The sequence below is a fragment of the Urocitellus parryii genome, chromosome 6 (assembly GCF_045843805.1).
Source record: "Urocitellus parryii isolate mUroPar1 chromosome 6, mUroPar1.hap1, whole genome shotgun sequence".
In the NCBI taxonomy this organism is placed as follows: domain Eukaryota; kingdom Metazoa; phylum Chordata; class Mammalia; order Rodentia; family Sciuridae; genus Urocitellus; species Urocitellus parryii.
In genome coordinates, this window is record NC_135536.1 from 109305078 (window position 1) to 109317813 (window position 12736).

The 12736-nt window shown below is 44.1% G+C and overlaps 1 protein-coding gene and 1 non-coding gene across 3 annotated transcripts; both read right to left on the minus strand.

Moving 5' to 3' along the window:
* Positions 1-3087: 3087 nt before the first annotated feature.
* LOC113180090 (U4 spliceosomal RNA) lies at positions 3088-3228 on the minus strand. The gene has a single exon (XR_003300418.2). It is a non-coding gene; the product is annotated as a U4 spliceosomal RNA (small nuclear RNA).
* A 3598-nt stretch (positions 3229-6826) lies between these two features.
* On the minus strand, positions 6827-7449 carry LOC113180056 (ADP-ribosylation factor 1-like). Of its 2 annotated transcripts, none has more exons than XM_077799994.1 (2): positions 7260-7449; positions 6827-7113 (listed from the first exon to the last, which is right to left on the minus strand). In XM_077799994.1, exons 1-2 carry the CDS (start codon positions 7405-7407, stop codon positions 6827-6829), a joined length of 435 nt encoding a protein of 144 aa, XP_077656120.1. In that variant the 5' UTR covers positions 7408-7449. The 2 variants fall into 2 exon arrangements, with proteins under 2 accessions (XP_077656120.1, XP_026240662.1); XM_026384877.2 differs by having other exon boundaries at positions 6827-7196; positions 7232-7449.
* Between the last annotated feature and the right edge of the window lie 5287 nt (positions 7450-12736).

Here is a 12736-nt window from a genome sequence, read left to right on the forward strand (position 1 = left end):
TAGGCTCTCTGGAATGCCAGGGGTGCATTCTTAGGTGCTAGCACCCTGGGGCCTCCTTGGGAGGGCCTGGCCAACCCTCACTAAGTCTCTATGTCCTCTGGGAAAAAAGATTCCCTATAACCCCTTCAATCATAAGGCTGGGCATTTTTCTCTACTGGATCTATATACTGAAATTGATTCTGATCCAAACACAGATAGGATTTGGGGAAGAAGCCTTGGAAAAATGAACATTCATCTGGAAAAATGAACATTTGAGACTAGCATGAAAATTCTGAAAGAGGAAAGGGACATATCTTCCAAAATACAGAAGCCGTAGAGTACAAGACTGATAATTTGAACATGTAAAAATGAAAAACCTGAATCCAAAAGGTTGTCAAAGAACAAAGTCGGAACTGGGTGTAGTGATGTTCCTGTAATCCCAGCAACTCAGGAGGCTGAGGCAGGAGGTTTGAAAGTCTGAGGCCAGCCTGGGCAACTTAGTGAGACCTTGTCTCAAAAAAATAAAATAAGGGGCTGGGGATGTGGCTCAAGCGGTAGTGCGCTCGCCTGGCATGCGTGCGACCCGGGTTCGATCCTCAGCACCACATACAAAAAAAACCCAAAAGATGTTGTGTCTGCCGAAAACTAAAAAATAAATATTAAAAATTCTCTCTCTCTCTCTCTCTCAAAAATAAAATAAAATAAAAAATAAAAGGGCTGGCTATATAGCTCAGTTTTAAAGCCCCTTTAGGATCAATCCCCGGTACATCTCCCTAAATAAATTAATAAATAAATACCATACATACATGACTACTACAAAAAACTATTTGCAATCATTATAAGATAAAGGGGTACTCTTTAAGTAATATTTGAAAAAAGGGCAACCAAATTCAAATGCAGTCCAAGAATGTTAGCAGAAAATTCATAAGAAAAGAAAAATTTTAAACAGTAAATACATGAAAAGATGCTCACTTTCACTCATCATTAAAGAAACTTTAATAAAGCAAATGCTGAGGATGTAGCTCAATGGTAGAGTGCTTGGCTAGCATGCATGAGGCCCTGAATTTAATTTTCAGTGCCTAAAAAAAAAGTCTAGGGCTGGGGATGTGGCTCAAGCGGTAGCGCGCCCGTCTAGCATGCGTGCGGCCCGGGTTCGATCCTCAGCACCACATACCAACAAAGATGTTGTGTAAGCCGAGAACTAAAAAATAAATATTAAAAAAAAAAAATTCTCTCTCTCTCTCTCTCTCCTCTCTCACTCTCTCTTTAAAAAAAAAAAAAAAAAAGTCTAACAACAAAATAACAAAGAAATACCATTTCAACTGCCAGACTGGAACCAATTCTTTAGTCAAAGTGAAAATAACAGTATTTGGAATAGTATCCACATTTATTTATTTATTTATTTATTTATTAAAGAAAGAGTGTGAGAGGAGAGAGAGAGAGAGATTTTTTTTTTTAAATATTTATTTTTCAGTTCTTGGCGGACACAACATCTTTGTTGGTATGTGGTGCTGAGGAGGATCGAACCTCGGTCGCACGCATACCAGCCGAGCGCGCTACCGCTTGAGCCACACCCCCAGCCCATAGTATCCACATTTAAATTTTCCCTTTGACTAAAGAATTGAGACTTCTACAAATCTAACCTATGGAAATACTTGCACGGTGCACAAAAACTTCCATGCTGAAAAAGTGCAACACAGCTCTGCTCACACACAACAGCACTAAACTAGAAATAATCCACATGTTTATCAGCAGGGTAATCATTTTATTAATTCGGTATATCTAGTTAATGACATGTAGCACGCCTGCTGAAATCCCAAGACAAGTCCCACTCAAGGTCCTGTGAGCCTAAGGTGACACAGAGTGGTTAAGGGCATAGACTGGCTGGGAGTGGCAGCACAGGCCTGTAATTCCAGCAGGAGGATCCCAAGTTCAAGGCAAGCCTTTGTAATTTAGTGAGACCCTGTCTCAAAATAAAATTTAAAAAAGGCTGGGATGTAGCTCAGTGGTAGACCCACTTGCCTGGCATGAAATCCTTAGGACTGCAAAAAATAAAGTAAAACAAAAGTATCTACCAGATTGTCATTCTGGGACTGGGAAAGGAAATTTGATAAATGAAGGCTCCAAGGCAGCAGTAGGAGAACATTTTTAAAGACATGGACTCCTACTGTACTTCCTGTTCTGTCTCTTGCTATCTCTTAGTGATTCTTCCTACCTCAGCACTCACTCCTTTGTTTTTATCAACTGCTCAGCATTGCTTTATATGGCTGTATCACAATTTATTTCACCATCCCCTATTGATGGGCCTTTGGGTTGTTTCCAGGTCTTTCCTACAGTTCAAAAAATACATATATATATTTTATATATATCAGCAGACATCCTCACACATTAATCTTGTTCATTACTGCTATCTTTTTGTAGTACATATTCTAAGAGATGGAGTTGTCAGCATAAAGGGGATGTACATTAAAAAAAATTCTGATAGCTGCTGTCAAATTGTTTCAGTATCTGTTCCCATCTCCACTTCTACTGCTGTTTGTTTTCATAACTTTGCTGTCTGTTTTTACAGGCTTTTTTTTTTTTTCTTAGATGAACTTTAGTAACATTTTGCCAAGTCTTATCAGGGGGTATTTTTGAATGAATGCAGGGATGAATCAGCCACCCATCTCCGCCTTGAGAAGGTCACAGTCTGGCAAGGATTCCATTGTGGCTAGGTGCTCTGGGGGAGTTGGGGGAACAGGAAAGAGGTCTGCAAAAGAGTTCCCTCCAGCAGGCCAGGCATCAAAGACTGGGAGCCCCAGGCAAGAGCTGCACCTGGATTTGGAGTAACCTGGGAGTTTCCATGGAGGAGGTTTCCTGCCTAGGATTTGTACTGGTTATAGAGTACTTTCTGGAACACCATTTTGTTGAGTTCTCAAGGTAGCCTTTTGCATTAGGTAATATCTCTACATTCCAGACAAACTGAGGCCTGCAGGGTGAAGGTCTTGCCCAACTCCAGCCTCGGAGCTTTTTGTTTGTTTCTTTCTCCTCCTAGAGATTGAACCCAGGTCCTCCTTGCACATGCTAGATAAGCCTCTATCACTGAGCTACATTCTGAGATTTTTTAAGTCTCCATAGAGACTGTCAAAAAATGCCAATGCTGACTATATTGCAAGTTGTCACACTGGGATATTGGGAAAAGATTTTAATTAGCAATAATTGTGCTTCAGATAAACTTCATTGATTATGATACAGCCACTGGGCAAAGCTCCAAGACCTTCTGTAAAATTTTTATTTTGAGAAAGAGTCTCACTTAAATTGCCCACGCTGGCCTCAAATTTGTGATTTTTTTCTATGATTTAATCTCCATAGTAACTAGGATTACAGGTGTCCCACACCTTGACTGACTGGCTCAGCCTCTCAGCTCCCCTTTTCCTTTCTCTTTGCCTTGCTTCCCCCTATGACCATCCTTTTGTCTCACAAGCAGAACCCTGGGCTTTGGGCACTACCCAAGGACACTGCATATGGCAGTACCCACTTTGTGTGTGTGTGTGTGTGTGTGTGTGTGTGTGTTGTGGGGGGGGTACTGGGGATTGAACCCAGGGGTGCCTTCCCACTGAGCTACATTCCTCAGCTCTTTCAATTTTTCATTTTGAGACAGGGTCTCACTAAATTGCCCAGGTTGGTCTCAAACTTGTAATCCTCCTGCCTCAGCCTCCCATGGAGCTGGGATTACACTGCACTACTATGTCTGGATGTGCTCCATTTTTCCAGAGGCCTGGGAACAAGACCCATGTGCCCAGGTGCACTGGGTTGTCAGAGCAGAGTTACCAAATTGCAGGACCCTGCCCCTGCTCTGGAACCCAGATCACAGAAGCTGCCTCTCCTCAACCCAGGAGCCCAAGTCAGCCCATCTTTACTCCAGGTAAACACCTCTCTCCCACCTGTTAGTTTCAGAAATTAGACCTTTAGAAGTTCATTTTGAGTTCAGCGGTTCCCTTTCCTAAAGGTTTTTAAAATACACTGTACTTTGAAAGGGACTCACAGCAGTTTCCAAATTCTCATTCTCTTATCCCTAGTTAGAAAGTCCTGAGGCTCCCGGGGAAGATCCTTGGAGAAGGTGGAAGAAACGGTAGTGGGAATCAGACGGGCAGTTAATCCCACATTTACTTAAATCTCGTCACCAGGCCTCTACCTTATCCTGTCCCCAAGGTCTTGAGTCCTTGGCCTGGTGTTCGGTACCCTCACCGGCAATTTTCCGGAAAACCTCAGAAAACAGCACAGCAGGAAGCACGGCGGGGAGGCGCCTGTTGGGGGAGACTCGGAGCAAGTGGACTCCAGGAGAAGCCTTTCACGACGGATCCAGCCCATGTAGCTCAGGATAGACAACATCCTGTATCCCTAATCTCTTCCTCTTTGCGCGGCTCTGGCCCGAGTCACCATCGCGCTAGTCCTGGGGACAGATCATGTGTGCGCACAACTGTGAAAATTACGGTATTGACAGACAGCGGCTCTTCCCTGGTTCTGGCTCCCCCTCTCGTTAACAACAGGAACTGCAGCGGGGTCCTGCGCCTCCGCCCGCCGCCGCGGAGTTCCGGGAGGGAGGGAGGTTCAGTGCAGAGAAGCTGGACGCTCGTGCTGGAAGCCTCGTGGTCTGGGTCCTCTGCGTCGGGTCCGTGATTGAGCTGTTTTCTGAGCCTTCCCCCCAGATCTCTTTCCTTTTTGGCGACAGAGTCGCCTCCTAGAGGTGGGGTGCCCCAGCGGACCTGCGTCTTCACCCGGTCTCAGCACCTGAGCACTGGGTGCAGCGTCATGGGGTCAACTGAGTTCGCTTTTGGAAAGAGTCACACTTAGAGGCCGCTCTAAGCTCTCCACTGCTTGTCCCCAAGCAAACTATTAATCTCTCTGAGCCTCACTTGTTTCCTCTATAAAAAGGAGCTTCGATATGGTAGCATTTGCTCCACAGGGTTGTCAAGATGATGAAGTGGGATAGCACAGATGGCAGATGGAAAGCAAGAAGGTAGTCACCACCACTATACTGGGGCACCCACTATGTGCTGGGGACTGCTCTAGGCATTTTATTTTTTTATTTTTTTTTTTTAAATATTTACTTATTTATTAGCTATTGGCGGACACAACATCTTTGTTGGTATGTGGTGCTGAGGATCGAACCCGGGCCGCACGCATGCCAGGCGAGCGCGCTACCGCTTGAGCCACATCCCCAGCCCATGCTCTAGGCATTTTAAAACAACCCTATTAAAAAGTATCATCTGGAGCCAGGCGTGGTGGCTCATGGCTGTAATTCCAGTAGCTTGGGAGGCTGAGGCAGGAGGATCACAAGTTCAAAGCCAGCCTCAGCAATTTAGCAAGGCTCTAAGCAACTAGTGAGATCCTGTCTCTAAATTAAAAAATGAAATAGAAAGTGAAAAAAGGGTTGGGATGTGTTTGGGGGGTGGGTTCTCCCCCACCCCCCAAACAAACAAAAGGTATCAATCATCTGGGCTGGAAGTATAGCTCATTTGCCTAGCATGCTGGAGGCCCCGGGTTCCTTATCCCACACCACGGGGGAGGGGGTGGGGTGGAGTGGTTGGAGGAGTATCATTTACTGATGAGGAAATTGAGGATCACATAGGTGCAGATCAGCAGAGTTCAAAATGAACTTCTAGAACTGGACTTAGGAAGACATGGATACACAAGCCATGGGAGATATGGGTAAGTCCAATTTCTTTCTTTCTTTTTCTTTTTTTTAATAGTTAAGAGACTTTATTCTAATAGCTATAATTACAGTGCTTGTCGAAATGAAAACTGAAAACAAGTATACAAAACAGTTGATTACTAATTGTGTATTGAAAGCATGAAGAGGTTCCACGACACCAAATAAACCAGTTCTGAGGTTTCCCCAAAATAAATTTTAACAGCTCCAGCTTCTTCAGTGTTTATCAAAATACAAAAGAAAAAAGTAGAGGTCGTCTTTTTCGATGGCAAATCGGAGGACCCTTGCAGGCTGAGGGAGGAAGCTACTTCACACATGGAGATGGGGGTGCTCCAGGACCTGTGGGTCTGGAGTGGACCAACCCTCCCAGGTTGCACGCACTCATGCTGGTGAGACCCAGACCTCCTGCCAGTGGGCTGAGCAGGTGCAAGAGTGAGTGGGTGCTGGGAACATGGGCTACTGCTCTGGCCACACGCCAACAAAGGGCGCATCTGGGCCGTGTCCCCTGCCATGGCTCTCCCAGCCCGCCCCCAGGTGACTGTGTGAGCACAAGAACAAGCACAACGCTATGGAATGCAAGTGACCCAAAGACAGGCGAGTCACGGGGTCTCTACTGGGACCATGCAGTGGATGGCGGTTTGTGTCACCATCTTTGTGTTCCCACAGGGGAACAGCTGGTCCAATGGACTAGCATTCAGGCTGTACACTAGGCATAGTCTCCCTTCTGTGTGTTCAAGTGTTCTCCTTATCTTGTATTTTTAACTATTTTAAAAAATGCACTGAGTTTGGGTTAAAAACCAACCACCAAATGGATTCCAACACCAATCTACAGCCCAGGAGCTCCTGGAGGCCAGGTGCCCACATGCCTAAATCCCTCCTCAGTACTGACAGTGAGTTGATTCTCTTTTTACAATAAAAAAGCTGAGTAATATTGCATAGGAGTACCAGAAACTGCCTCAGTGGAAACAGAAACTGTTTACATTAAATAAAAACCTGGCTGCAGGCTGCATCTGCACATGTCCAGCACGGTGCGATGCACACTGACCAACCCATGGAGACAGCTTCTGGCACTCAGGACCACAGAGTCCCACGTTTGCCACTTGTGAGGAAAGCGACAGCGGAGAAGAAAAAGTGAGGGGGTGAGGGGGTTCTGGTTCACTTCTGGTTCCGGAGCTGATTGGACAGCCAGTCCAGTCCTTCATAGAGCCCGTCCCTGCTGGTGGCACAGGTGGCCTGAATGTACCAGTTCCTGTGACGTAGCGAGTGCAGCCCCAGTTTGTCTGTGATTTCCGCTGCGTTCATGGCGTTTGGGAGATTCTGCTTGTTGGCAAACACCAGGAGGACAGCGTCCCGCAGCTCATCCTCAGCCAGCATCCTCATGAGCTCCTCGCGGGCCCCATTCACACGCTGTCTGTCATTGCTGTCCACCACAAAGATCAAGCCTTGGGTGTTCTGGAAGTAGTGGCGCCATAGTGGCCGGATCTTGTCTTGGCCACCCACGTCCCACACAGTGAAGCTGATATTCGTGGAGACCGTTGAGTACAAGTGAAGCTGATATTCTTGTACTCAACGGTCTCCACATTAAAACCTACGGTGGGAATAGTGGTCACAATTTCACCCAGCTTCAGTTTGTAGAGAATCGTCGTCTTCCCTGCAGCATCCAGGCCCACCATGAGGATGCACATTTCTTTTTTGCCAAAAAGGCCCTTGAAGAGGTTTGCAAAGATATTCCCCATCCTTGTAGGTGGTTGGAAGCGACACTGGCCAGAGACCTCAGCAGCGGCTGCTCTGAGCCAGGCGTTGGTTTCACTCCCACCAAGTCCAATTTCTGAAGTCTTTGAGTGAAGGAAGTGCCCAAGGGCTAGAAAAATATTTGGCCCTATCTCCTTTTAGTTAATAGTTTCTTCCTTTGACATTATTTATCACATATAACCTCCCCTCCCTGCCCCAGTACTGGGATTGAACCCAGAGCACTTTACCGCTCAGCTACAACCCCAACACTTTTAATTTTTTATTTTGAGATAGGGTCTGGCTAAGTTGCTGGGGCTGGCCTTGACCTTTGGATCCTATTTTCTTAGGAGAGAGGACAGACTTCTCCAGAGTCATCCCTCTGAGCAATGCAAACCTGGACTGGAGCTCAGATTTCCTAGCCCTGGACTAGAAATAAGAGCAGAGGCAGAAAGTAAGAAGTCAGTCACCACAGGGCTTTCTCCCTCCCACCACAACCACACAGCCTTCTCAACTCAGCTGCTTCTCCCACTGGCTGCACCCAGTGCCTCTCAGTCAGAACCTTCTGCCGCCCCTCCCTTCCCTAGCACTCTAGGCCTCACCTTACACTAAGCAGAAAGGAGACCCATGCAATTTCTGGCTCCCAAGTGTTGGCATAAGACTAGACAATATTTCATGTGTGTGTGTGTGTGTGTGTGTGTGTGTGTGCTCTTTTGTTTGAAAAAGGCTAGTGAGCATAGCCAAGCACAGTGGTGCAGGCCTCTAATCTCAGCTACTTGAGAGGCTAAGGCAGATGACTAAAATTTCAAGGCTAGCCTGGGGGAATTAGCAAAACCTTCACAAAATAAAAAAGGGCTAGGGATGTAGCTCACTGGTAGAGTACCCCTGGGATCAATCCTCAGTACAAAAAAAAAATAAGGATTAATAAGTATAAAGAAAATGAACTAAAGAAAAGAACACATTGTTTTCATAAAAAAATGAAAGTGACTTTTAAACACACACAAAAAAATAAACAACTGCTTGTAATGATAGAAATGCAAATTAAAATTATGAATTACCTTTCTTATTGGCAGTAATCTAAGCTTGACTGCAGTATGTTCTGTTAGAAAGGCTGGGGGAAAGAGGCACTCTCATGTGCTGGTGATGGGAATGCAAAATAGAATGGATCCTATGGAGAGAAATTTGGCAATAGCTAGCAAAATTACATGGGAATTTAATTGACACATTGTAAGTGTATGCATTTTTTGAGATACACTGTAATATTTCAACACATTAATATAATATGTAATAATCAGATCAGGGTCATTGACATATGCATCACCTCAGACATTTATTATTTGTGTTTGAACCATTCAAATTCTCTCTGCTAGCTATTTCAAAATATTCAATTAGTTATTGTCAACCATAGTTATTCCTTCTATCCAACTGCATTCCTGTACTTGTTAGTTATCCCTCTGTCTCACATCTTCCCAGCTTCTGGTAATCACTACTCTATTTTTCTCTTCCTTCTCCTCTTCCTCCTCCTCTTCCCTTTTTTTTTTTTTTTTAAATCAACCACGGGTGCTTTACCCCTGAGCTACAAGTCCTTTTTATTTTGAGCTAAGTTGCTGAAGGTCTTCTTAAGTTACTGAGGCTGGCTTCGAATCTTCAGCCTCTGGAGTAACTGGGATTGCAGGTGTATACCACCCCGCCTGGTTCATCCTCTACTTCTTTGAGATCAACTTTTTTGCTTCCACATATAAGTAAGAATGTGCAATATTTGTGGTTCTGTGCTTGGCTTATTCATTTCATTTAAGGTCCTCTGATTTGTCTCTTGATTCTCTTAATCTATAAATTTCCTCTCCAGGGCTGGGGTTGTGGCTTAGTGGTAGAGCTCTCGAATAGCATATGTTAGGCGCTGGGTTTAATCCTCAGCGCCACATACAAATATGTAAATAAAATAAAGGTATTATGTCTATCTACAATTAAAAAAAAGAATTAAAAATTTTTTTCTCTCTTCCTCTCTCTCCTTCTCTCTCTCTCTCTTACACACACACACACACACACACACACACACACACACACACAGACAGACATCTGCCGCGTGACCAGCACGCTAGCTTCATACTAGAGGTCCTAAGCATAGAAGTTAACTAGTGAGATCAAAATAAAGACATAACTCAATAAACTCAATTTACCTTTTTCTTGACCAGGTCAGAGATGGCCCTTCCTGGCTCCTGCCTCGAGCCACCTGGTGGGGTAGCGAGGTTTACCCAAGAGACCAGCAGGAGAGAGGGAGGGCACGCCAGAGAGTGGCCTTTTATTGGGGAACAAGAAATTCAGGGGAAAATTCCATCCAATGAAGGTCGAGGGGGACAGCATTCCAAGGTCAGGGTCAGTGATTGGTTTCAGGGTCAATGGTCAGTCACACCCCCACACCGATGGGCTCTTGCACCTGATAAAGGGTGGGGATAAGTTCTGACACAGCTGGCCGGAACGCCTCACACCCAGTCAGGGAGAACGGCTTCCCACAGACACACACATAATTCGTTTGTTGAAGATACTGGGCCATTTGTCCTGTAGAGATTCTTGAAATCTAGGCTTTGCCGATCCCTTCCCCGTGGTGTCATCATCATGTTCTCCTGACTCCTGTATTTTCTATAAATTGGCAGACTGATAAAAAGAGAGTCTTGGTAAGGCTTCTTTCTCAGAAGTGGTATGTATTTCCATCACGAGGTGCACAGCATCTTGTCCCCCTTTGTATGACATTCAGCAGCCATTAATTATATTCTCTATACATTTATTAAGCCGGCTTTTAAAAATTGATGATGTTCTACTTCTGTCGTACTTTCTCTGTTTATTGACTGGCACACTTATCAAACGTGAAACTCCCCCTATCGACTATTTGATTAAGGTACAGTTCCTGTTGGAAAGCATTCCTTCCTTTTGTAGTTTTTCCTTTTATTTACCAATTTTCCAAATCATGAGATGACTTCCAAGCATTGTATGAAGTGATCACTGTGGTATTTTGTTTTATTATCATTGTAAAGTAGGATCTATGTTTTATCCACTGATGTTATTTTCCTTATTGGTACTCGGATTGTGTTACCTTTGGCTTCAACCTACTGTTGACATGCCAAAACACTCCAGCTTGATCTGGTAAGTTCCTGGCACCAGCCACCATATTCCTGGCACCAGCCCTAGAAGCATCCATGTTTCCAGGGAGTCTTGGGTCCTTTTAATGGAAGTGGTATTTAGAGATGGAAATCCAGGCCTTGCTGTTCCTTACTGGTCATTGCTGTTGGGTTGGTCTTATTTCTAGGGCCATTCATCAGATCAAGCTAGGATATGTTTGTCCATTTTTTTTGTTTTTTGATAAAACATTGTTTTAGTCAGATTTTTTGGTACTGGACCAAAAGACCTGACAAAAAACAATGTTTAAGGGGGAAGAGTTTATTTGGGGCTCATAGTTTCAGAGGTCTCAGTCCATAAATGGCTGATTCCATTGCTGTATGCCTGAGATAAGGCAGAACATCGTCCTGGAAGCATGTGGAGGAGGAAAGCAGCTCAGAACATGGCCATCAAGAAGCAGAGAGAGACTTTGTAGGCCAGGGATAAAATATATACCCCAAAGTCACATCCCCAATGACCCACCTCCTTCAGCCACTACCTGCCTATAGTCACCACCCAGTTAATCCCATCAGAGGAATCAATGCACTGCTTAGGTTAAGACTATTATAACCCAATCATTCCACCTCTTAAACTTTCTTGCATTGTCTCAAACATGAGTTTTGGGTGGGGTGGGGGCACCTAAAGTCCAAACCATAATACACATCGTAAGTATCAACTCAAACTCAAGACAAGACAACGGGATTTGATTGAACATCATCAAATGACATCTATGTTTTCTTTCTCCTATGTTGGAAATCCCACTTTCCTGTGAAAATTTCAACAGAATTCTCATTCATGCTCCAAACAGCTTCAGAATAAGAATTCTGATGTAATAATCAACAAGATAATTCTAGAAAATATATTTTTTAAAGTTTTTCTTGGGACTAGGGATGTGGGTCAGGGGTAGAGCGCTTGCTTAGCATGTGTGAGGCCCTGGGTTCAATCCCTAGCACTGCAAAATAAATAAATGAATAAATAAATAAATAAATAAATAAATAAATAACAAATTTTCTTATCATTTGGCTACATCCTACTAGGAGCATCAAGTCACAATATTGTTTTAAAGTCACTTCACTGTGTAGTTATGCTATCAACTCAACAAACATTGTTTATATGTTTTGTTTTACTTTTCAGATGCTTTTAAATGTTAATTTTGTTTTACATGACATCTTATCTACCCGTTTCAAAGGAGTCTCGGAAGGCTGTGGCGATGGATGGAGAGATGACTAGTGGCTTCCATCTTGTTCTTATTCTCTTTCATTCCATATCCAATTTTTATTCCCAGTTGAGGAGGCTGCTGACCAGCAGTGGCCCCAGGCCACCACAGATGCTGACTGATCCGGAGACATTGGCTCTGTGGTGGAAACAATCCCCAAGACCTCCCCATGAGCCTCCCTGTGGGTCCATTTCAGCAGCTGTACATACTTGGTTTCTTAGAAGGACTGGCTAGTGACTCCTCTGATCCCCAATTCCTTTAATCACTCTCTTCCCAGCTTCATTCACAATTGCTATGACAAATCCCAAACCCACAATCTCAAAGTCATTTTCTCCCTTGATTGACATATAACTGTTTTTGTGGCTTGCCTTTATACTGTTTGAATCAATCCTATATTCTGCCTTTCTTTACAGTAGCATACCACACACAATCTTTTTGCTTTGTGAATTTTTTTTGGTAGTGGCTTTACTGACATAATTCACATATCATACAACTCACCCACATAAGTGTGCAATTCAGTGGTTTTTAGTATTGCGGAGTTATGTAACCATTAGCCACCCCCTCAGGTAGTCTTCCCTTCCCACTCCCGCCCCTAGAATGGCTAGGCAACCATTCATTGACTTTTTTGGATTTGCCTGTTCTGGATATTTATTCATACAACCCACTGCAGAGATCTCCAGCAATAGTCAGGATCATCCTCTATCCTTTTTATAGCCTCAGAACTCTCCATTGTGTGGCTTATTCAACCTGTCTCTTTGCGGATGGACATTTGCCCTGTTTCCAGTCTGTTGTCACTACAGTAGAGTTACAACAAATAGCAATGTGCTTGTAGTATTTGATATGTTTACCAGGGTGACTCTGACATCTGTACTTAGAAGATGTCAGAGGGTAAATGCAAGCCCATAATCCCAGCTACTCGGAAGCTGAGGCAAGAAAATTGAAAGTTCGAGGTCAGCCTGGGCAACTTAGTG